Consider the following 22,252-nt stretch of genomic DNA (forward strand, 5'->3'; position numbering starts at 1 on the left):
GCTGCAATGAAGGGAACGATCCGCAAGATGCAGTTGCAGATGCGTGCTTTGGATGAAAGAAAGTAAGAGTGACAGTGATGTGTGTAGTGTCCCCAGTGTAGTGGAGGGGCGTCTGATCGGCTCCGCATTGCTCCTAGGCCTAGACCTCTTCCAAACTCCCAGACCAGTGGAGAAGGAATGTCCAAGCTCAAAGGGGGATGAAGAGCATCCCCAACGGTCAGGGCGTCCCTTCGGCAGATCCTGTTGACGCGTCCCAGGCTGCCTTAGATCGCCATAGAAAGGCATCTTGAAGAAGTGTTTCTCGTCTTCTGCTTCTTCTTCTCCTAAGCGTGGTTGGAGTTCGGCTGAGGAGTCGCGCCCTTTGAAGAGGACTTGGAAGGCTCCTAGAGGAGACGCAATTGGACTCTAGCCCTGAGCGCTTCCCTGAAGGTTCTCCTGTTGCAAAGAAGAGAACTTCGAAGATCTCCCTCCTCTTCTTCTGGTGGTCAGGAGTCCACTAAGCAGATCCTGGTGGGCCTCCAGGCTCAGCCTGCTCTTGCTGGCTCTTTATCAAAGAGCTCCTCTTCGTAGGAAGGATGCCTCTCTTCCGTCAAGAGTTCCAAGAGACACTCTTCTCCCAGCAAGTCGTCTTCCAAGGCGTTCTTCTCCTGTTAGCGCCCCTCCAGCAGCAGTTTTCTTCAGGCTCTCCTCTCCTGGTAGGCGCTCCTCTCCTGAACAGGCGCCCTCTCCAGTAGGCGCTCCTTCTTTAGGCGCTCCTCTCCTGGTAGGCGCCTCTCCTTCCAGGCGCTTCTCTCTAGGCGCTCTTCCGGCGGATAGCTTATTCTCCCTGAGGCGCAGGCGCTCGCGCCCTTCCTGGTGAGTCTTCTCCTGTTGGAGATGCTTTCTCCACAGTCAAACGCTCGAATTTCTTCCAGGGCCGTTCTTCGCCTTGGAAGTTCCTCTCAGCCTCCCTCTCTTCTGTTAGGCGCCCCTCTCCCAGCAAGGGCTCCTCTTCGTTTCAAGCCTCTTCTCCTGTCAGGCGCCAGTCATCTTGCAGGCGCCATTCTCCCGGATCGGCGTTCTCCAGTGGACAAAGGCTCCTCTCCTTCTAGGCTCTTCTCTTCTGGCATAGTGCCCTTCTACTTCCAAGCGTTCTCCTCCTCCTTCTGGCCTGGAAGTTTCGAAGAGGGATTCTCCCTAAGGATATCTGGCGTTTCTGATTACAAGAGGTTGACAGTTTTACTGGTTCAGGAGTTTGGAGATTCCCTTTGCCTGCCTCTCCTCCTTCTCCTGGTTCCATGCTGGGAGCACCAAGGCCTCAGACCCTTCCTCTTTAGTTAAAATGCGCCCTACGATCTCCATGAAGAAGGCCTTTAAAGGCTTAGAGAGTGGCTCTCTTCTAAGAAGGATGCTGGCAAGAGTCTTCTCCTTGCCTCCTTCCAAACTTCTGGGAAGATCAGGAATGTGGTATGAGACCAAGGAACCGATGGGGTTAGCTCTCCCCCCATCGGCTGGCTCAGACTTCTCTTCTTGTTGATTCTTCCAGAAGACTCTCCTTAATGGGCCAAGGCTTCTTGGGGAATTTGTGAAATTGGATCATTTCCTCAAGGGCCTTTTAGAGTTGCTGGAAGTTTTTAACTTTATGGACTGGTCTCTTGGGGCCTTAGCTTCCAGGAGTCTTGAAGAGGACTCTGTCAGTATGGAGGACCTCAGCAGTGTTTTGTCTTGCTTGGACAAGGCAGTGAGGACGGCTCTGTGGAGATCGCTGCCCTGTTCGGCACTGGCCTTCTGAAGAAGAGGTCAGTCTTCAGTCTTTCCTCTCCAAATCTGTGTCTCCTCTCTCAGAGGTCTCTCTTCTGTTTGCTCCTCTGTCTAGCCATCTTTTCCCTCAGAGACTGTGAAGGAGGTTTCTGTTCTCTTTGTCTGAGAAAGCTTCACAAGATCTGCTGGCCCAGTCTTGAAAGAGGATGAGACCTGCTCCACTTGCTAAGAAGGAGAAGACCCCTTTCAGGAGCCCTTTCGAGGTCCAGGTCCTTCAGGAGGCAAAAGACCTGAAGAAGATCTAGGTCTTCAGGACTCCCTTCCAGGAGGACCAAGTGAGAAGCAAGTCCTCCAGACTCCAGTAGGTGCCAGACTTCTGACAGTTCGCCGAGGCCTGGGCACAGAAGGGGCGGACGAATGGTCCCTCTCTATCTTGAGGAAGAGGGTACCTCATCCCCTTCAGGGAAAGTCCTCCCTTGACCTCAACTCCCAGGAGTTATCGGCGAGATACAAGGATCCTGTCAAGAAGGCAAGCCCTTCTGCTAGCCGTTGAACAAATGCTAGAAAAGGCTGCAATAGAACCGGTACAAGATCTTCCACTCCCGGGGTTTTACAACCGCTTTTTCTAGTGCCAAAATCCTGGGAGTTGGAGACCGGTCTCTGGACGTGAGCTCCCTGAATTTCTTCGTCATCAAGAAAAAGTTCTCTATGGAGACTACGTCTTCGGTTCTGCAGCTCTTCGTCGTCAGGAGATTGGATGGTGTCCCTGGACCTTCAGGATGCTTACTTCCACATTCCCATCCATCCTCCTCCAGGAAGTTCCTAAGGTTCATGGAGGCGGCAGAAGTTTTTCAGTTCAGGGCTCTGTGCTTCGGACTTTCCACAGCCCCCAAGTGTTCACGACCATTCTCAGGAATGTAGCTCACTGGTTGCATTTGGAGGGGGTGAGGATTTCCTTGTATCTCGACGATTGGCTGATTCGAAAGCCAATCAAAGAACAGTTGTCTGGAGGACCTTTCTCATCACTTTAAACCTGGTCCAGTCCCTAGGACTTTTGTGAACCTCGAGAAGTCTCAGATGATTCCTCAGCAGGAAATTGTCTACCTGGGGATTGGATGGATTCTCGGGTTTTCTAGCCTTTTCCTCCCTGGAAAGAAGGGATCGCTGCCTAGAAAAGGTGACAGTTTTCTAAGAGAAAGACATTGTTCAGCGAGGGAATGGATGAGTCTGCTGGGGACCATTTCCTCGCTGGAACAGTTAGTTTCTCTAGGAAGGCTTCACCTAAGACCTCTTCAGTTCTTCCTAAAAGAATCTTGGGATCAGAAGTCCCAAGACTTAGCAGACTTTGTTCCAGATTTCGGACAAGATAAAGGAACATCTCAACTGGTGGTTAGACCCCCAGAAGCTGGGTCTAGGACTTCCTCTTCAGTTGCTTGAACCCTCGCCTAGTGTTGTTCTCAGACGCGTCGGAGTCGGGATGGGGAGCAACACTAGGCTCGAAGAAGTGTCAGGCACCTGGGAGGAGATCAGTGTCCTGGCACATCAACATGAAGGAGCTATCAGCCAGTTCATCTGGCTCTCATCAAGTTCGAACTTCTGGTCAAGGGGTCAAGTAGTTCTTGTCAACTCAGACAACACCACAGCCCTGGCTTATATCAGGAAGCAGGGAGGGACTCATTCCTTCTCCTTTACGTGCAGCAAGGAGCCTTCTGTTATGGGCGGGGAGAGAAACATCATTCTCCTCACCAGATTTGTTCAGGAGAAAGGAATGTGAGGCGGATCTGCTCAGCAGGAAGGACCAGGTTCTTCCCACGGAATGGACTCTTCATTCAAGAGGTTTGCGAAAGACTGTGGTTCCTGTGGGGAGACCTCATATCGACCTCTTTGCCACCCATTGGAATGCAAGAGGTTGAGAACTACTGCTCCCAATCTCGGACCCCCAGAGCAGTAGCCAGACAGCCTTCTCCTAGATTGGGAGGGTCTAGACGGATATGCCTTTTCCCCATTCAAGATCCTAGGGGAGGTGATAAGAAAGTTTGCATCTTCAGAGGGCACCAAGCTCACCCTGATAGCTCCCTTTTGGCCATCTCAAGACTGGTTCACAGAGGTACTGGAATGGATGATGAGATTTCCCAAGGTCGCTCCCCACTCAGGAGCGATCTTCTCAAACAGCCCCACTTCAACAGATTCACAAGAATCTTCCCGCTCTAAACCTAACTGCCTTCAGACTATCGAAGGACTGGTTAGAGCGAAGGGTTTTCACACAAGGCTGCGAGGGCTATTGCAAGAGCCAGAAGATCTTCTACCCTGCGCCTCTACCAGTCCGAAGTGGGAAGTCTTTAGAAGATGGTGCAGGACCAAAAGATATCCTCTTCCAGTACCTCTGTAATGGAGATTGCTGATTTCTTTATTTATCCTGAGGGAACATTGTAACCTCGCTGTTTCCACCATCAAGGGATACAGGAGCATGTTGTCTCAGTTTTTAGACACAGAGATCTGAATATCTCGGAAAACAAAGACCTTCATGACCTTATAAGGTCTTTTGAAACTTCAAAAACAGGTCCCCTGAGACCTCCCAGCTGGAATTTGGACGTGGTTTTAAAATTCTTAATGTCTAATAAGTTTGAGCCTCCTCGATCTGCCTCTTTCAGGGAGTTTAACCAGGAAGTCACTTTTCCTTTTGCTCTTGCTTCTGCCAAAAGATTGAGTGAAATACAGGCTTTGGAAGGTTCTGTTGGTTTTAGAAGGACTCTGCGATCTGCTCCTTTAAGCCTCTCTTCTTAGCTAGAAGAATGAGAACCCTTCAAAACCTTGGCCAAGGAGTTTTGAGGTCAAAGGACTTTCTTTGGACAGGACAAGAGTTGGAGACACACTCTCTGTCCAGTAAGAAGCCTTAAATATTATCTGGAAAAGAAAGAAACAGCTGGGAGGTAACACTGAAAGTCTTTGGTGCTCTGTCAGGAATCCTTCAAGAGCAATTTCAAAGAATGCGCTGGCTTTCTTCATTAAGGATGTCATCAAGGAGGCTCATCTTTCATGCAAAGATGAACATTTACAGCTCCTAAGAGTGAATGCTCATGAGGTGAGAGCCATAGCTACTTCTCTGGCTTTTCCACAAGTCTTGGTCTCTCCAGTCTATTTTAGTGGACTCTATTTACTGGAGATGTAATTCAGTGTTTGCATCTCATTATTTGAGAGATGTTAGAGTTACATATGAGAAGTGCTTCTCTCTAGGAGCTATACGTATCCTCCGGATTCGGTGCTGGGTCAGGAGCTGAGGAGCTAATCCTTTTTAGTCTAGTTTTTAGTTGTTACTTTTAATGATTTGTGTGTGTTTTTATGGTTGGTTGAAAGAGAGTGTTGGAACTCTCTCTTTCATCTTCTTATCACTAACAAGGTTAGGCTTGGTCAGGTGGTCGGGTTTGGTTGTCATGTTCCTTGTAGTTTTTTATTACCTAGCTCTGTCATGTAAGAGGGATAGCCCCATTGATATGATTCAGGTGAGGGCTCTGTCATGTAAGTGGGTTAAGCCCCATTGACACGATCCATAACAGGCTCTGTCATGTTAGTGGGTTTTCCCCATTGATATGATCCAGAAGGGCTGTCAGTCACAGGTCACATCCTGAAGCTGAAGCTCTTGAGGCATGCAGACTCATAGACAGTATCCATGAAGTCTTCTGCCCAATCAGGTAAGAACCATGGTTTTTGTTTTTCCTACAACATATGTTGTTTCCTGTTTTTAGTTATTTTCTGTCTCTTGCCCTCCTCCAAGGGTGCCAATCAGCTAAGTATATATCTGACGGGTAAGTTGCATGTACAAAAATGATATTTTTATGATAAAATAAAGTTTTGTACATACTTACCCGGCAGATATACGATTAATGGCCCTCCCAGCCTCCTCAGGAGACAGGTGGAAGAGAAAATCTGATTAGAAAACGGGAATGGTTCCTATTCCCGCCACCCAGCGGCGGGTATGGTTGATCACCTGACCTACCTGTGCGTGTGCCGCAGTTTTGAAATTCTGTCGGGAACGCCGGAGACTATAGCTAAGTATATATCTGCGGTAAGTATGTACAAAACTTTATTTTATCATAAAAATATCATTTTTATTAGTGGTATTATTATTTTAAAGTAATTTAATGGGACTACAAATCACAGTTACAGACTTTGATGTCTAGTTTGTAATAAGAGGTGAAGTAATAACAAAAAGAATTATCTGATTAAAGAAATTGGATAATTTAGTCGAAAGAAAAAAAAGAGCAGTTGAAAAGTAATAGAAAACAGTTTAGGTTGGGTTAAAGGAACACAGTGAAAAACCTTTTAATACCATGAAGTGACCATTTTGTTTGATATGCTATTTTTGTGCTATAGCTATTTCATGACATTCATTGCATGTAAGACTACTCTTTATTTCCTATGTGGAAGGCAGTGAAGGGCCGAAGGCATGTCTTCTAATGGCCGTGGCAAGATTTTTATAGTGTACTGTATGGTCTTCCGTTGACTGATGGTGAAGAGAACTTTAGTCATTTTATATTCTGTATATGTAGATGTAGGTGAAAAATTTTGTTTGAAAGATTTATGAAATTTATTTTTTTTTTCTTTTCTTTACAGCCAAATATGTATCGCCTGATGCAGTTGTCCAACACTCCACTGCCCCAGGCAGCCATGTTTACAAAGCTCTTTTATGCTCAGCGAAACCGAGTGGAATTTATCTCTGATTTCCCACATAATAATGATGCTGAAGTGATCCATTCTTTGCAAGTTCATCCTCAGGGCTGGTGTGTGCTGTCTAGAAATACATCTATGGATGATTCCTCAGAGGTAAGATAACATGTGCTTTGTTTATCACACAATTTTTCTTTCTCAGTTTGGTTGATTTTGGTGTGGATGTGTCGGTCAGCACATGTCCAGTCCAACCTCTTTCAACCAGCACCCTTGGGACCAGGCCACTGCCAGACCACAGAAAATCCCAGATGACAGAAATCACTCCTAAAAATCCCCCTATGTAACCAAAGTCTTGTCAGCTAATTCCACATTAGGTTTAGCTTCTTATGAAAATTCTGACCTGTTCCATAAGCATCCCTGGAAATGCTTACACCTTCGCTACATCGGAGCTTAACCCACTTTATAAGTGCACTGTTGAATTCTGATCTGGTACCTTTCAGTGTTTTCTGGCACTTCAAACTTTTCTAGCAAAAGCCTAAAAATCTGCAGCTTTTTTTTCTTTAAACTTGCATGTGAGTATGTGTGTGTGTGTGTGAGTTAGGTTGTTACACCGACAGATATCCATTTGAAAAAGTGAATAATACAGTTATATTAAGAATAAGGATAATTTTATTAAAACTGTTGTTTGACGTACTGTATGCAGTTATATTTCATGCATTTGTCATATTATCGCATTATATTTTTTAAAAGCAATCAGGCTCCATTTGCATTCTGGCAATGTTTACATTTTTAAAATTATCAGCTGATTGTGTTTTATGGACATCATCACAGCAGTTAGTTGCCAAATGAAATGCATTTTGGAGATTAATTTTTTCATAAATTATCAAAGCTGGGTTTGGAAATGAAACTTTATTTATAAATGCAATAAATCAAATGAAGTAAAAGTGTGATTTTGCCAGTATCGGATGTTTTATTGAATATTGAAAAACATTTTATAAAAACGAATGATTTCAATTAAGGTTTTAATCAAAATTATATTTAAAATGAACAATATATTCTGCTATTATCACTCATAATTCATAATAAGACAAATACAATCTTCACTTAAAGTATCAATGGTTGGTTCTGGATATGCAGATGGGCAGTACGCAGTTCTCCAGGTTCACTGATAGGTTCACTAACAACACGAACACCTAAAGCTGTAATAGCCAGAGAAAATACCACATTACACACCTAACATTCCATGACCTAACTTTCAAAATTGCACTCAAAATTAAACATGAAAACCACACTACAGCTGCAAGTACTAATAAAAAATACTAAATCCTTTAACAACTGTAAATTAATAATTAGCGTGGTGAACACGAAACAAATCTGAAATGAGCACCAAGTGCGTAATGAGCAAGAATATATAAATTTTCCAGTAACAATTGAGGACAGAGAGTGCAGCTAATTATTTACCTAGATAAACAATTGCTAAGCTCACTACAGAATTCACCTCGTAATTAAACTGATAATGAAGGAACCCACCGGCAGTTGAAGCTCTCTGCTGTACTGAACAGATCATGGCTGAGGTTTAGAGGCGATGATGATGATTCGCCGAGCTATAACAGGAGCACTCCAAGGAGGAGAAGTTAAATTTCCATTCTCCGCTGCTACGAAATTAACACAATTTAAAAATCCTCTTGAAGGTGAAGATGTGGAGTTGTAGTGTTGGCGTGGCGGTAGCAGTAAAGAAGAATATGCCTTTTTCCAAGGCGTTGCTGTTTACCTTGGCTCGTATTGGAATATTTCTGTAACGGCAATTGTTTGGCAGTTACGTCCTTTTATACAAACAACCAGACAACCTCTTAGGAGCTGGGATATCAATTATCAGTTTAAATTTTAACGTGAACTCCAGCTGCTAAGATTGTTTATCCATGTAAATAATTAACAATAAGGAATTACTCTAAACAAAATAATATAAGAAAATAAGCCCCATATTGAAATTTCATACAGATGTTGCTTCTGCCTCTTCCAAAATGTTTTGTGGCCTGCACATTATTCGTTTCTTCAGCCACAGCTACACCATCAATTTAGTGGCATCCTCTCATAGCACTTTCCTCTCCGTTACAAAGGATGAATAAAGATTTATTTTATTTTTATTTATTGAAGTCACTATTGAAAATTAGAAAATTTTTAACAAGGCGAATACTGTAACTCAGTCTGCAATAAACTTGTATTAGTTACTGTAACTGACATTGGCGAACTGCTGTTTTTCTATTCGATTGTTCATGTGAATACTTGCTGTTGTGTATGCCAGCATCTTGCCAGAAGTAGTAAGTGGTTGTTGATTATAAGAAAAAGTAATGAATTTGTAGACAAGTCACAAGGTTGATAAGCCTGATTTAATGTACGAGTATGAACATTTGTATTTAACCAAATGAACTTTTGTTTGTGGGCCTTTTATTAGCTAAAAGTGGTACCAATCAAAACCGAGACGTGCATAGAAAGCCTGGCCTAGCGTAATCTACTGAAAATACATGTCGCACTATACAGTACATGATGTATGATGAAATCATGTTTTGGGACAGAATTTTAATGATCACATGATAACACGAAATTGGATGATACATAAGTATATATGAAAATTATGGTTCTTTTGTATGCTGTATGTTTTTTAGTTTTATAGAATGCTTTTGTTGGAAATAAACTTTGCTGGTGTATTTAAAGAGCAAGCTTCAGTTCCAAAATCTGAAAAAATAAAAGTTGAAATATGGCGCTGCCCTTGTAGCCGCTCAAACTAATGGCAGCTGATTCAAAAAAGTTTTGGATCATGGAAGTTGCTGGAGCACAGATTTCTGGATTTAAGAGGTTGGACTGTACACTGAAATCTGATAGCTGTATTCCAGACAGTGTAGATTGCAGGGTTAGGACTAATGAATGGATGAGACATACCTTTTCTGACCTATTTCTCCAGCTCATGTGATAGCCCCAGTTATTAGTATATAAATTTTTTCATATACTGTTTTCATCATTCCTGATTTATGCATGAGACTGCTTTTTGTTCTTGTAATATTACCATGGAGTAGAAAATATCTGTCAAAAAGTGTCTTATGTGTTTACAGAAACCTTTTTATGGGTTTGAAGTATTTTTAAGGGTTTATGAGTCTTGTGTTAGCAGAGATTACTTTGCCAAAAACATATTCCACCTAAATTTGTCGTCATGTTTATGATATTTAGTGTTTACTTAGCCTTTGTTGTCAAATTTGCATTTACTGTAATGAGTTATTGTTTGTTAACCCTTAGTGGACAGATTGAGCTTCAGTGTGAAGTAAAACAGGTTTGGGGAGGTGGACGGATTGCACTTCAATGTGAAGCAGAATTACGCACCAATGTTATGGTAATAATGATTCGAAACAAAGGTGCCAATACTTCTATATGCTATAAATTCACTAATGGCAACTTTTATACAGACATGAGAGTTAGGCCAGTATCAGTAATGCTTGTGACTTCAAGGGGGAAGGTAGTGCATCTCTCTCTCTCTCACATGGGTCTTTTTGTAAATTTGCTTGTAAATATACGAAGGGATTGCTTTTTTTTTTTGTCTTTATGATAGTAAGTCGGTTGTAAATGTAATTTTACAAAGAAAATTGCAAGGAAATATTAGAAAAAGCATGTGAAAGTAAAAAAAAGTTACCGAATCTTCCTTCTCATAAATTTACGTGATTATTTTACAACAAATATGCAAAAAATTTGTTACTGCTTTTATTTCTTATCTGTTTTGATATTGTGTGAGCAGTAATAATAATTCTAGAAAATCCAAAAACTTATTTATTAGAAAAAACTTATATAAGTTGGTAAAATTTATGATTGTCTTGTAAATGAGGCCCCACAGCGGGTTGTAAATACTCGTTTTCAACTTCTCGTGGAAGGTAGGGAAAATTTTTTAGATTTTTTTATTTATACAAGGTGAATGTACGTGTCACTCTCTTTCCGTTGATGTGATTTTTTTTTTTTATTTTGCCGACCTCAAAGTTTCCCCGGTCTGAGGTGCTGCACATTGATAAATTATGCCGTCCCTTAAGGGTTAAGATGGCTGAAGGCACCATCACATTAGATTTGTTTGGTTATATTTGTATCTTTGTTCTTCTGTTCTGTTTAACATTCAGTAGAAGTAGCCTTCTTGTATGTCATACTTGTATATCCTTTTTGCAGCAGTTGAAAGGAACTAAACTTAAACACTTTGTTAGCCTCTTAAAGAAACCTTATAGGAAACCTTAACCCTCAAAGGATAGTATGCTTGATTGACTTTTGTGAAGCATAAATAATGAGGGCAACTCCATGGTCTTCAGCAGAGGTAAACACAACAGGAATTAGATATTATTTGGCTGTGAATGTCTGTTTGTTTTTTATATATATGAAGAATGATAGTATTTATTTATCCTAGTTTGAGACCTGGATGTGCACCTCAAGACAACAAAATTGACAAAACCAGTAATTTTTATCGAACCATTTATTAAAATATGATTACTATATAGCAAAATCCACCTAGCTTTGCAGCTAAGCCCCGCCCACTGCATGCCAGTGATTGGCTGGCTCTCGAAGGGGGAATGACGTAACACTAGTTAACAGTCCAAATGATTACCAGTATGGATTTGACTTTGGTATAGTTGAGTTTTGTCCATGAATCATGACACCACAGATTTGAGTTCCTGGAGTTGTGAAGTATGTAATTGATATCTCCAATAAAAGATATATTAAATTATATATCATTATGAAGATCTTTGATCTTTTTGCATGTGCATCTTTTTTTTTTTATCATGCACAGCCTAAATACACAAGCATCTTGCTCTTTTTTTTCTTTTGAATTGGTGTTGGCCTACATAAGTGATCCCACATAGACCACATTAATTGAAATGAAGCATAGACTAATGCAGCCATAATCTGCACATAGACCTTCATGTCAATTTCTTATATTTTGAGGCAATGACAGGGTATAGGCCTACACAGCAATTTCTTATATTTTGATGTAATGACAGGGCATAGGCCTACACGTCAATTTGTTATATTTTGAGGTAAAGATGGGTCTTAGACCTACATGTCAGTTTCTTATCGCAAATAGTTTTCTACTTGTATATGTTGGAAATAGAGTAGCTTTTAATTAATATAGTAGTTTCAACTCCACAGTATATAATGCACATCCGTAAAGTGGAATGTACACGTATAAGCAAGTGCACATGTACATATAAGTGTGGATGGCCCTAGTAATTGTAACGCCACTTATACCACAGAGAATAAAGTAAAACTTGTGGACACGTAGCCGATGGCACACACAGATCAATCATAGGACTGCCTTAGCCTTACAGTTACACACAACTATCAAACTGCTTTCAATGAACTATATTGAAAATATATTTACAAAAGGGATAACAAATTATATTACTGTGATGAGTACAGTAAATATAAGGCTGCTGTAGCATTTCTATGAAAATGAAGGCTATTGTAGGAAGGCATCATAAGATACTTAATGAAATAAGAAAAAAAATAGATGATAGCTGAAAAAATTACGTATGAGATGATCCAAACCAGTCTGTGAGTAGCCCATGATTCTTGGGCTACTCACAGGCTTTGCAATCACTGCACGCCAGTGATTGGCTGGCTTTCGAAGGGGGAATGAAGTCACACTAGTTAACAGTCCAGATGATTACCAGTATGGATTTGACTCCGTTCGGTCATGTTGAGTTTCGTACATGAATCATGACACCACAGATTTGAGTTCCCGGAGTTGTGAAGTCTGCAACTGATATCTCCGATAAAGGATATATTAAGTTACATATCATTATGGAGATCTTGGATAATTTTGTCTGTGCATTTTTTTTTTTATCATGTACAGCCTAAATACACAAGCATATTGGTTTTTTTTTTTTTCTTTTAAATTGGTATTGGCCTAAATAAGCGATCCCACTTAGACCACATTAATTGAAATGAGGCATAGACTTCTGCAGCCATGTTAAATGTTAATATCATTGAGAGATTAGGCCTACACATCAAATTCTTATATTTTGAGACAATGACAGGGCATGGGCCTACATGTCATTGCCTATATTTTGAGGCAATGACAGGGCATGGACCTATATGTCAGTTTCTTATATTCTGAGGGAATGACAGGGCACAATTTCTTATATTCTGAGGCAATGAAAGGGCATGAACCTACACGTCAATTTTTTATATTCTGAGGCAATAACGGCATAGGCGTACGCATCAAATTCTTATATTTTGAGACATTGACAGGAGATGGGCCTACACGTCAATTTCTTATCGCAAATAGTTTTCTACTCGTATCTGTTGGAAATATAGTAGCTTTTAATTAACCCTTAAATGCCGAGCCTCTATTTACAAAAGTGTCTGTTGTATGCCGGCAGCGTTCGGGAGTTAGCGCCGAAGCGGAAAAAAAGTATTTTAAAAAAAATCACAGCATGCTTAGTTTTTAAGATTGAGAGTTCATTTTTGGCTAATTTTGTTTTGTCATTGCCTGAAGTTTAGTATGCAACCATCAGAAATGAAAAAATATCATCATATATAAATATTGAAATATATGACAGCGCAAAAATAAAATTTCTTATATAATTGTACACAAATAACGAGTTATTTTTTTTCTTTGTATTGTACACTAAATTGCGATGATTTTGGTATATAACAAATTGTAAAACGATCAAAGCAACACAGGGAAAATATTATCACAGAATGATGCATGAATTAATTTACGCTGGATCAAAAAAAGGTTTTTTCAAAAATTCACCATAAATCGAAATATTGTGCTAGAGGCTTCCCGTTTGTTGCAAAATGAAGTTAATTGATTGAATATTATTAGACTGTAAGTGTTTTAGCTTACAATTGCAGTTTTCGACCATTTTGGTAGAGTTAAAGTTGACCAAAGGGAGAATTTTTTCTATTTATCTTGATTTATATGAAAATATTTCAAAACTGATAAAAGCTACAACCATGAGTTATTTTTTTTTGTATTCTACATGAAATTGCGCACATTTTCATTTATAAAACTTAATGTAATGACTAATATAAAACGGTGCAAACATTACGACAAAGTGACGAAAGAATTTCTGAGATGTTCGGCCAAGTTACTGCGCAGACGTAAGGAAAAAGTTTTTTAAAAAATTCACCATAAATTAAAATATTGTGCTAGAGGCTTCCAATTTATTGCAAAATGAAGGTAAATGATTGAATATTACTGGAATGTAAGAGTTTTAGCTTACAATTGCGTTTTTCAACCATTTCAGTCGAGTTAAAGTTGACCAAAGGTTGAAATTTTGGCACTTATCATGATTTATATGAAAATATTACAAAACTGATAAAAGCTACAACCATGAGTTATTATTTGTTGTATTCTGCATGAAATTGCGCACATTTTCATATATAAAACTTTATGTAACAACTAATATAAAACGGTGCAGTTATTACGACAAAGTGACGAAAGAATTTCTGAGATGTTCTGGCCGAAGTTACCACGCCATTTTAGCGTAAGGAAAAAGTTTTTTTTTTTTTCAAAAATTCACCATAAATTGAAATATTGTGCTAGAGACTTCCAATTTGTTGCAAAATGAAGGTACATGATTGAATATTACTAGAATGTAAGAGTTTTAGCTTACAATTGCGTTTTTCGACCATTTCGGTCGAGTTAAAGTTGACCAAAGGTTGAAATTTTGTCACTTATCGTGATTTATATGAGAATATTTCAAACTGATAAAAGCTACAACCATGAGTTATTTTCTGTTGTATTCTACATGAAATTGCACACATTTTCATATATAAAACTTTATTTAATATAAAACGGTGCTAATATAAAATTTCTGAGATGTTGCAAAAATTACGACAAAAGATGTAAGGGAAAAGTTTTTTAAAAATTTCTGAAATTCGAAATATTGTCTAGAGACTTCCAGTTTGTTGCAAAAATGGGTACATGATTGAATATTACTAGAATGGTTTTAGCAAAATTCACCATTTTTCAAAATATTGTGCTAGAGACTGACCCAATTTTTTGCAAAATGAAGGTAAATGATTGGATATTACTAGATTTTCATATATAAAACTTTTATGTAAGAGTTTTAGCTTACGCAAAGAATTTCGTTTTTTGACCATGTCGGGCATAAAAATTCAATAAATCAAAATATTGTTGACCAATTTGTTGCAAAATGAAGGAAGGTTTGATTGGATATTACTAGAATTAAGAGTTTTGCTTATTGCGTTTTTTCGACCATGTCGGTCAGTCAAAGTTGACCGAAGGTTGAAATTTTTAGTCCACGTGTCGTCACCCGACAGACAATTTTAGTCAACTTACGGTACGTCCAGTCGGCGTTTTAGGGTTAATATAGAAGTTTCAACTCCACAATATATAATGTATATGCATAAAGTGGAATGTACACATATAAGCAAGTGCACATACACATACATGCGTCGATGGCCATTGTAATTGTAATGTCACTTATACCACAGAGAATAAAACTTGTGGGCATGTAGCCGATGGCACACACAGATTATTCATAGGACTGTCTCATCCTTACACACAACTGTCAAACTGCTCTCAGTGAACTATATTGAATATATATTTACAAAAGAGATAACAAATTATATTACTGTTTTGAGTAAATATAAGGCTGCTGTAGCATTTCTGTGAAAATGAAGGCTATGGTAAGAAGGCATCATAAGATACTTCACGAAATAAAAAAAAAATAACTGATAGCTGAAAAAGTTATGTATGAGATTCATTTGATTTTGGGGGCATTCTTGTAGATTACCCTTGTGGACAAAAGGATACATAAGAGTCAGTAATTCTCTCTCTCTCTCTCTCTCTCTCTCTCTCTCTCTCTCTCTCTCTCTCTCTCTCTCTCTCTCTCTCTCTCTCTCTCTCTCTCTCTCTCTGTGTGTGTGTGTGTGTTGTTAGAAGAATATTCTAGCATAAACTATATTCATAAAGATCTCTCAATTACTTTTAATTAAAACAAATTACTAAATTTCAATTCACAAGAGTAGGCAAATAATTCTTTACACCAGTATTTTATGAATAGGTCTATATTTATTTTGCATGTTAGGTTACCATATGAAAATTATTTGAAGACACTACAGGCACCATAACAGCAGCAACAAAAACAAGAATAACCACAACAAGAACCACAATAAAACGGCTGAATATAAGATAGGCCTATAATCCAAACGTCATAAAGACATCAGACATACAGTATAGGTCTATGTCATTTTTTATGGTCCTGTTATTTCGGAAGGAGATAATGTCCTTAAGAAAATTCTCAGCAAATTATATCCATTATGACTCATATAGCCTATCATACTGTAACTTCAAGTTAAACATTGGCATATTCTGGTTTTATAGAGTGCAGTCACTGCTTTTCATCCCTCCGAGTGTGTAAATGATTGCAATGAAATAGCTTTTATGACTATTAAAATGAAGTAAAATTTTTTTAAATCAATATCAAATAGCAGTCTGCATAGCTCTGAGAAAATCGTTGAGTTAAATTTATAATGGTGAACATGCTTGACAATATCAGACGGTAATTGTCATTGTCCAGTGATTCAAGTGCACCGATTCGAACGCAGACATTCCCTGTGTCACCTCCATATTCAGGTGAACCTTGTTTATGAAACAACATTGCAGCAATGCAGAACACTCCTGACTTCATTTATATTTTCCTGTTTTTTTACCACTTTTAGGGAGATGTGTATTATGATTTTATTTCAGGGATAATATAACGTTTCCTTTTGATAATCAGCAGAACTTTAGTTGGGTAAAACAACCATTGCAAAATAAATGAAGATGAAAATAGCTACAGATTGACCAACAGTTAATATTAACTCAGTGGTCTGGTTAAACTAACGTTAAAAAAAAAAAAAAAAAATAATTGCCAACCAATCAGCTTCAAGGAATGGTCGTGACGTAATCAGTGGGCGGGGCTTAGCTGCAAAGCACGGTGGACTTTGCTATAGTTTGGATCATCTCGTTTAACTTTTTCAGCCATCATTTATTTTTTTTCTTATTTCATTAAGTATCTTATGATCCCTTCCTACCATAGCCTTCATTTTCATAGAAATGCTACAGCAGCCTTATATTTACTGTACTCATCACAGTAATATAATTTGTTATCCCTTTTGTAAATATATTTTCAGTATAGTTCATTGAAAGCAGTTTGATGGTTGTGTGTAACTGTAAGGCTAAGGCAGTCCTATGATTGATCTGTGAGTGCCATCTGCTATGTGCCCCCAAGTTTTACTTTTATTCTCTGTGGTATAAGTGGCATTACAATTACTAAGGCCATCCACCCTTAAATGTATATGTGCACTTGCTTATGTTGTACGTGTACATTCCACTTTACGCTTGTGCAATATATATTGTGGAGTTGAAACTATTATATTAATTAAAAGCTACTCTCATTTCCAACATATACGAGTAGAAAACTATTTGCGATAAGAAACTGACTTGTAGGTCTAAGACCTGTCTTTACATGAAAATATAACAAATAAATGATAGCTGAAAAAGTTACGTATGAGATGATCCAAACCAGTCTGTGAGTAGCCCATGAATCACTTGATTTTGGGAGCATTCTTGTAGATTGCCCTATTTGACAAAAGGATACATTCAGTAAATTCTCTCTCTCTCTCTCTCTCTCTCTCTCTCTCTCTCTCTCTCTCTCTCTCTCTCTCTCTCTCTCTCTCTCTCTCTCTCTCTCTCTCTCTCTCTCTCTCTCTCTGTTAGGTCACCATTTGAAAAATTTATGGTAGACCTGTTCCATGACCTGTCTTCATAATAAGTGGTTAGGTATGTTTTGGAATAATAGTATGCATATACTTTTTTCCCACTAGTGCCATTTCTTTTTAGTGCTGGCAGCAAGGATAATTTAAATTTGATAAGGGCCAGTTCATGGAAAATTGTAAATGAAAAACTCATTGTGCAACAATTATTTGTTTCTCTTGAAACCTGGAAATTGTGAAAAAACAATTTACTTTAGTTCATGATTTTTTTATCTATCTGGTGATCCAAAATAAATTTCAAATGTATGGTAAGTGTGTATAATATATATAGTGTTTATTGGGTTTTAGTTGCAAAAGAAGCAGTATTGAAGGATGGCATTTATTCTGAATAAAGAAATTGAGAGTTCTTCTATTCTAGTATTTTATTGTAAATGTGCACCCAGTTCTGTGTGTACTCATGACAGTTTTACTTCTTTCTGTCTCCACCTAATTATATATGGTTCCTTCTATTTTTGTCTCTTTTTGTTCTGTAATAAGAAAAATTACTTTTATTTTTACTTAGCCTCTCTTTTTCTTTTCCCATCATATTTTCTTTTCTTGTATCATTTCACATATATATATCTTGCATTTGAATATTAAAGAAGTATGTAAGTCAGTTGAATTTATTTCAAGATTTAGGCAAGGCTCTCTCCGAAAAACTGCTGTAGGCTTCTTATATTTAAATAACATATCTTGGATATTTTCATTGGATAGTCTGTGTCTGCAACAGTAAAAAAAAAAATATGGTGTAAATAACCTGTATGTTGTGACGCCAGTTTTAATAGCCACAAATCAATCAATCAAAAGAAAATTTATTTGTATCTTTAATGTATACTGTTGTTTTATTCTTTTTCAGTGGAGTTGTGTCCATGATATACAAGAATTAGGAGTTACAGCTTGTAAAGATGATGATGAAGAATATGAAGATAAGCATGAAGACCTAGATTCTTATGATGACATTCCCTCAACTAGTGAATCTGAAGTACAGAGCTCTTTCACACAAACTCAGTCAATGAATGCGTCAAATAGCAATAGTAATATGAATAGTAATAATGAAATTGGAAGTGTTAATGGAAACTTGCACCTTTCACTAACATTTGGTCCAAGAGTAGCTATTCGATTAAGACAGAGTTCAAGAGATGATCCAGATGAAAGTGGAGGAATGGATAGTGGTGGAGAAGGAGAAAACAGTGGGGCAGGCAGTAGTAGTGGAAGTGGTAGTAGCAGTAGTGGAAGTACCAGTAGTGCTAGTGGGTCAAGAAGCAGTGGAAATGGAAATGCTAATGTTGGTTTAGTTGATGGGACAGGTATAGTTGTTGGAGAAGCTAGAGGTAGTGGTGGTGGTATAGATATTCAGTTCAGGTTTACATCAATGGATGTATTTGAGGCCTTGGAACATATTCGCGAGCGTCGTGCACAACAACGACGACAGTCACGACAGCGACGGCCAACCCAACAACACAGTGCCCAAGAAGAGAATGAAAATTCTCAAGGTAATAATAGTGGTGAAGGCTCATCATCATCATCATCTAATGTGCAAAATTTGAGCCGTAATATGACATTCAGTGTGCGTAATAGGAGGGAGAGGGACTCCCCAAGAGAAAATGCTGTTTCTGGAAGGACTAGTGGTAATGTCATTGACTCTAGAAATGCATTTTATATAAGGCCTGGTTCTGGTAATCATCGAGCCATATTGTTACTTCGATCAGGACAGAATTATCCTAGATATCTGCGAACTGTTGACCCAAATCATAAAATAGCTAAGAATATTCCACGTTTAACACATTACATTCAGGAGCCAAATGTTGGTCCAGGTTTCATCAAGGAGTTATGCTTCAACTCAGATGGTAGATTAATTTGTTCTCCGTTTGCTCATGGTGTCAGACTCATGATGTTTGACCAGAACTGTTCAGAACTCTCAACTTGTGTGCAGGACAACCCACAAATTTTATATGATGTGTCAACAAGTAAATGTCATGCCAATTGTGTTCTTAGCACAAAGTTTTCTCCCACGCATTGCCTTCTAGTCTCTGGCTGTCGCAACGGTAAGATAGTTTGGCACCAGCCAGTTCTCTAATACATATTATAACAGCGTTAGTTGATAACATATTGCAGTGCTGTCTCGTTTTATGTGTTTGTTTTTTATTCCTGCTGCTGCATCTTTGTAATTCGTTGCAGGGCAATTTATCAAAAATTTTACTACCAAGTGTTTTAAATGTAAATTTTCTAAGAAGATTATATAAAGAAAGAAAAAAAATATAAATGGAGAAGTTCACTGTGGCTCTCTCTAATGTTTTTTCAACATGCCTCATTGACAGAGCAGCTGTATAGATTTGAGTTGCATGTTGCACCAGATGTTGCACTTCTTAACAGTTTATCTTCAGAAGAAAGATGGTCTTCCTTTTCTCCTTAAAAGTTGCTGTGTGAATAGTTGGGAAAACAGTGGATGTAGAAAATAAAAGAACCCTACCATGTTGTTAAGAATAAATTCAAGACTAGTAGATTTAGTTTTGTACAGTTGATTTTGTTGTATTATGTCCTCATCTCTACTTGCTGATAATAGATATGTGAGAGTATTCACTAGGTGTGTCTGGTTTAGGACCAGGTATAAAATATTTTTTATGCATTTTCTAAATTGTGATAGTGTTTCATTTATTGTTTGTTTTTTGTTACACAACCTTTCCAACTCCAGCATTTCCCATGGATATAACTATTGTGTGTATTTCTTATGCGTATTGTTCTCATTAAAAAATTTTATTGTTGGTGGTCTTCACAGTCCATGTTAAGATGTCATTAAATAAAAATTCTGTACAGGTGATTTTTCTGGACTTAGATTTGTTACTTTTGTTAATGTATTTTTAAATATTAAGAGAATAACATTTTGTAATATTAAAGTTTTGACATAAGTTTTCATATGTTTTAGGGTTATTTGTACTTTAAGCAAATTGCCTTATGATAGACAATCTCTTTACACCCCCAGCCAACATTTCTAATAAGATATTGGTATCATCCTTCTGTCATTGACTTTTGGTGAAAGCCACTCGTGTCTTTGTGATTGAAACTTGTGTAGCCTTTGCTTTTTGCAGCTTCATGAGTCAGGCTCTGTAGTTTTGCATGACTACTTTTATGTAGTTTAATAGATCAGATGTAAAAATAACTGTTTTTGGTATTGGAAATTTGGCATTTGAGGCTACTCATTTTTAGTTTTTAATGCTGTAATATTTGAATTTTGTGACTTGTATTTTGCACTTTGATATAATCTATCATATTTACACCAACTTTTAACACTTCATTTTTGTCATATTTTTATTATAAAAAATGAATTTATGGTTATTCAGACATTTTGCTCTAATATTTTTACGGATATTGTGAACTGACTGTGCTGAGAACAGTTTCCTTGAATGGCAGTATTAACAAATGTGATGCTGTTAGGTAATGCATTGTTTTGATTTATTTGTTAAACACGGAGTAATTAACACTTCACTTTTTGGCAAAGGTCATTATATGTGAGAACCAGACACACATACTGTAATTTTTGGAGAATAAAGAACAGTATTTTTTGATTAATTATTACTGAAAAATAGATTCTCCATTAGTGTCAATGTTTTAAGTTTATTTCTTCATTTCTATTCTTTTCAATGTTAAGTTTTGTGGTCGTTATTTGAGGTTTCAATTTTATCTATAGGTCATATGAAGACATTTGGGAAAATGTTAGCAATATGACAGTTTTCCCACCAAATTCCATGGGAAGTAACTGAAATCACCATACAAGTTAAATTATGTGAAACTGGGTTAAGTTGTCATTGGAATCATTTTTACTCTATATCTTCAGATTGTAAATTAGATTCAGACTGCTGAACTTTCATGTGTGAATGAGTTATTGTCATACAAGCCAAATTAGAATTTTTGTAGTGTAATAAGCACTTTGTATTAAAAGGATGTAATATATAGTTAATAAAAATACTTTTTATCTAATTTTTGGTACCTTATTTAAGAGTCTGTGTAACTATTAGGATATATCTTCACACAGATGTCAGATTAGAGAAGTTGTTCATTAAGTAGTCCAAGAGTAAATGCAGTGAGTGAGAATTTGAATGAATTTTTCCTTGTATGATGACTTCTTTAAATATTTTCAGTCTTGTCAAAATTATTGAGTTAGATTAACATATAGTATTTGAAAGATTAAACCATTAGAAATTCCATGATGCTGATCGTATTGTATGATTATTTTTGGCTCACTGTATAAGACTTCAAGGGTAGGTTTCTTTTGGATGCTTCATGTAAAGATATACTGAATATCTAGTTACCCATGAAAGTCATATTTAGAAAGGCACCTGTAATTTATTTGTTTTCTAACATAGTTTCACCAAACTGATGATTCAATTTCCAGATTTGTGAAGCTTGATGATTCACATTTCCAGATTTGTGAAGCTTGGTTTGAGAATTTTTTTTCTTAAATGAGAAGAAAATTAGAGATGGGTTGTTCAAGATTTTTGTATTGAAGAGTAGTATAATGAGAACACTTAGTCATTCCTAGACTGTTGTAAGGCTTGGCTTAAGGATGTGTTTTCAAGTGTGTTGTGAAAGTTGGCTCGAAAAAATAAAGGTGTTAGACAGCCATGTGGAAAGAAATGGATGAAAAGTAGCTTGACAGAAAGCAATGCAGATAGGTCTGAAATAATGCTATGAAGAATCTGGTACAGTACTGCTTATCATACTTCAAAAGTACCAGTAAGTAATTTGCCTGTTTTTCGTCCAGAATAATACTATACCGAGTTAAAATACTGTTAAGATTGGATTGTTTACCCTCTCTATGTAAAAAAAAAAATTTCACAGCATCAATCGCATCTGAACATTAAAGCAACTGTTGAAATTACAGTCACAATACTATATAAATTTTAGGGAACAGTCACCATAGGGAATTTTGTTTCAGTCATCATCCTCAATTTATTAAATTATTAATTGTTCAAGAACTGCATTTTACTAGTTGGTTCTAGGGGACCTTAGTTCTTTTAGCAGGCTGAACAAGTTCAAAATTATAACTCAGTTAAGA

General features: G+C 37.6%; 1 protein-coding gene across 1 annotated transcript; it reads left to right on the top strand.

Moving 5' to 3' along the window:
* The first annotated feature begins 6,303 nt into the window (after positions 1 to 6,303).
* LOC136833175 (DDB1- and CUL4-associated factor 10 homolog) lies at positions 6,304 to 21,169 on the top strand. The gene is made up of 2 exons (XM_067094931.1): positions 6,304 to 6,561; positions 18,056 to 21,169. The coding sequence occupies exons 1-2, from the start codon at positions 6,319 to 6,321 to the stop codon at positions 19,274 to 19,276; spliced, it is 1,464 nt and encodes a 487-aa protein (XP_066951032.1). The 5' UTR covers positions 6,304 to 6,318; the 3' UTR covers positions 19,277 to 21,169.
* The last annotated feature ends 1,083 nt before the right edge of the window (positions 21,170 to 22,252 follow it).

The sequence above is a fragment of the Macrobrachium rosenbergii genome, chromosome 51 (assembly GCF_040412425.1).
Source record: "Macrobrachium rosenbergii isolate ZJJX-2024 chromosome 51, ASM4041242v1, whole genome shotgun sequence".
Lineage (NCBI taxonomy): Eukaryota > Metazoa > Arthropoda > Malacostraca > Decapoda > Palaemonidae > Macrobrachium > Macrobrachium rosenbergii.

Excerpts from the sequence above, each read along its gene's own strand:
- LOC136833175 (XM_067094931.1), top strand. The coding sequence starts at position 6,319 with ATGAAATTTATTTTTTTTTTCTTTTCTTTACAGCCAAATATGTATCGC. Across the intron at positions 6,562-18,055 it reads CTATGGATGATTCCTCAGAG|TGGAGTTGTGTCCATGATAT; the intron begins GTAAGATAACAT and ends ATTCTTTTTCAG.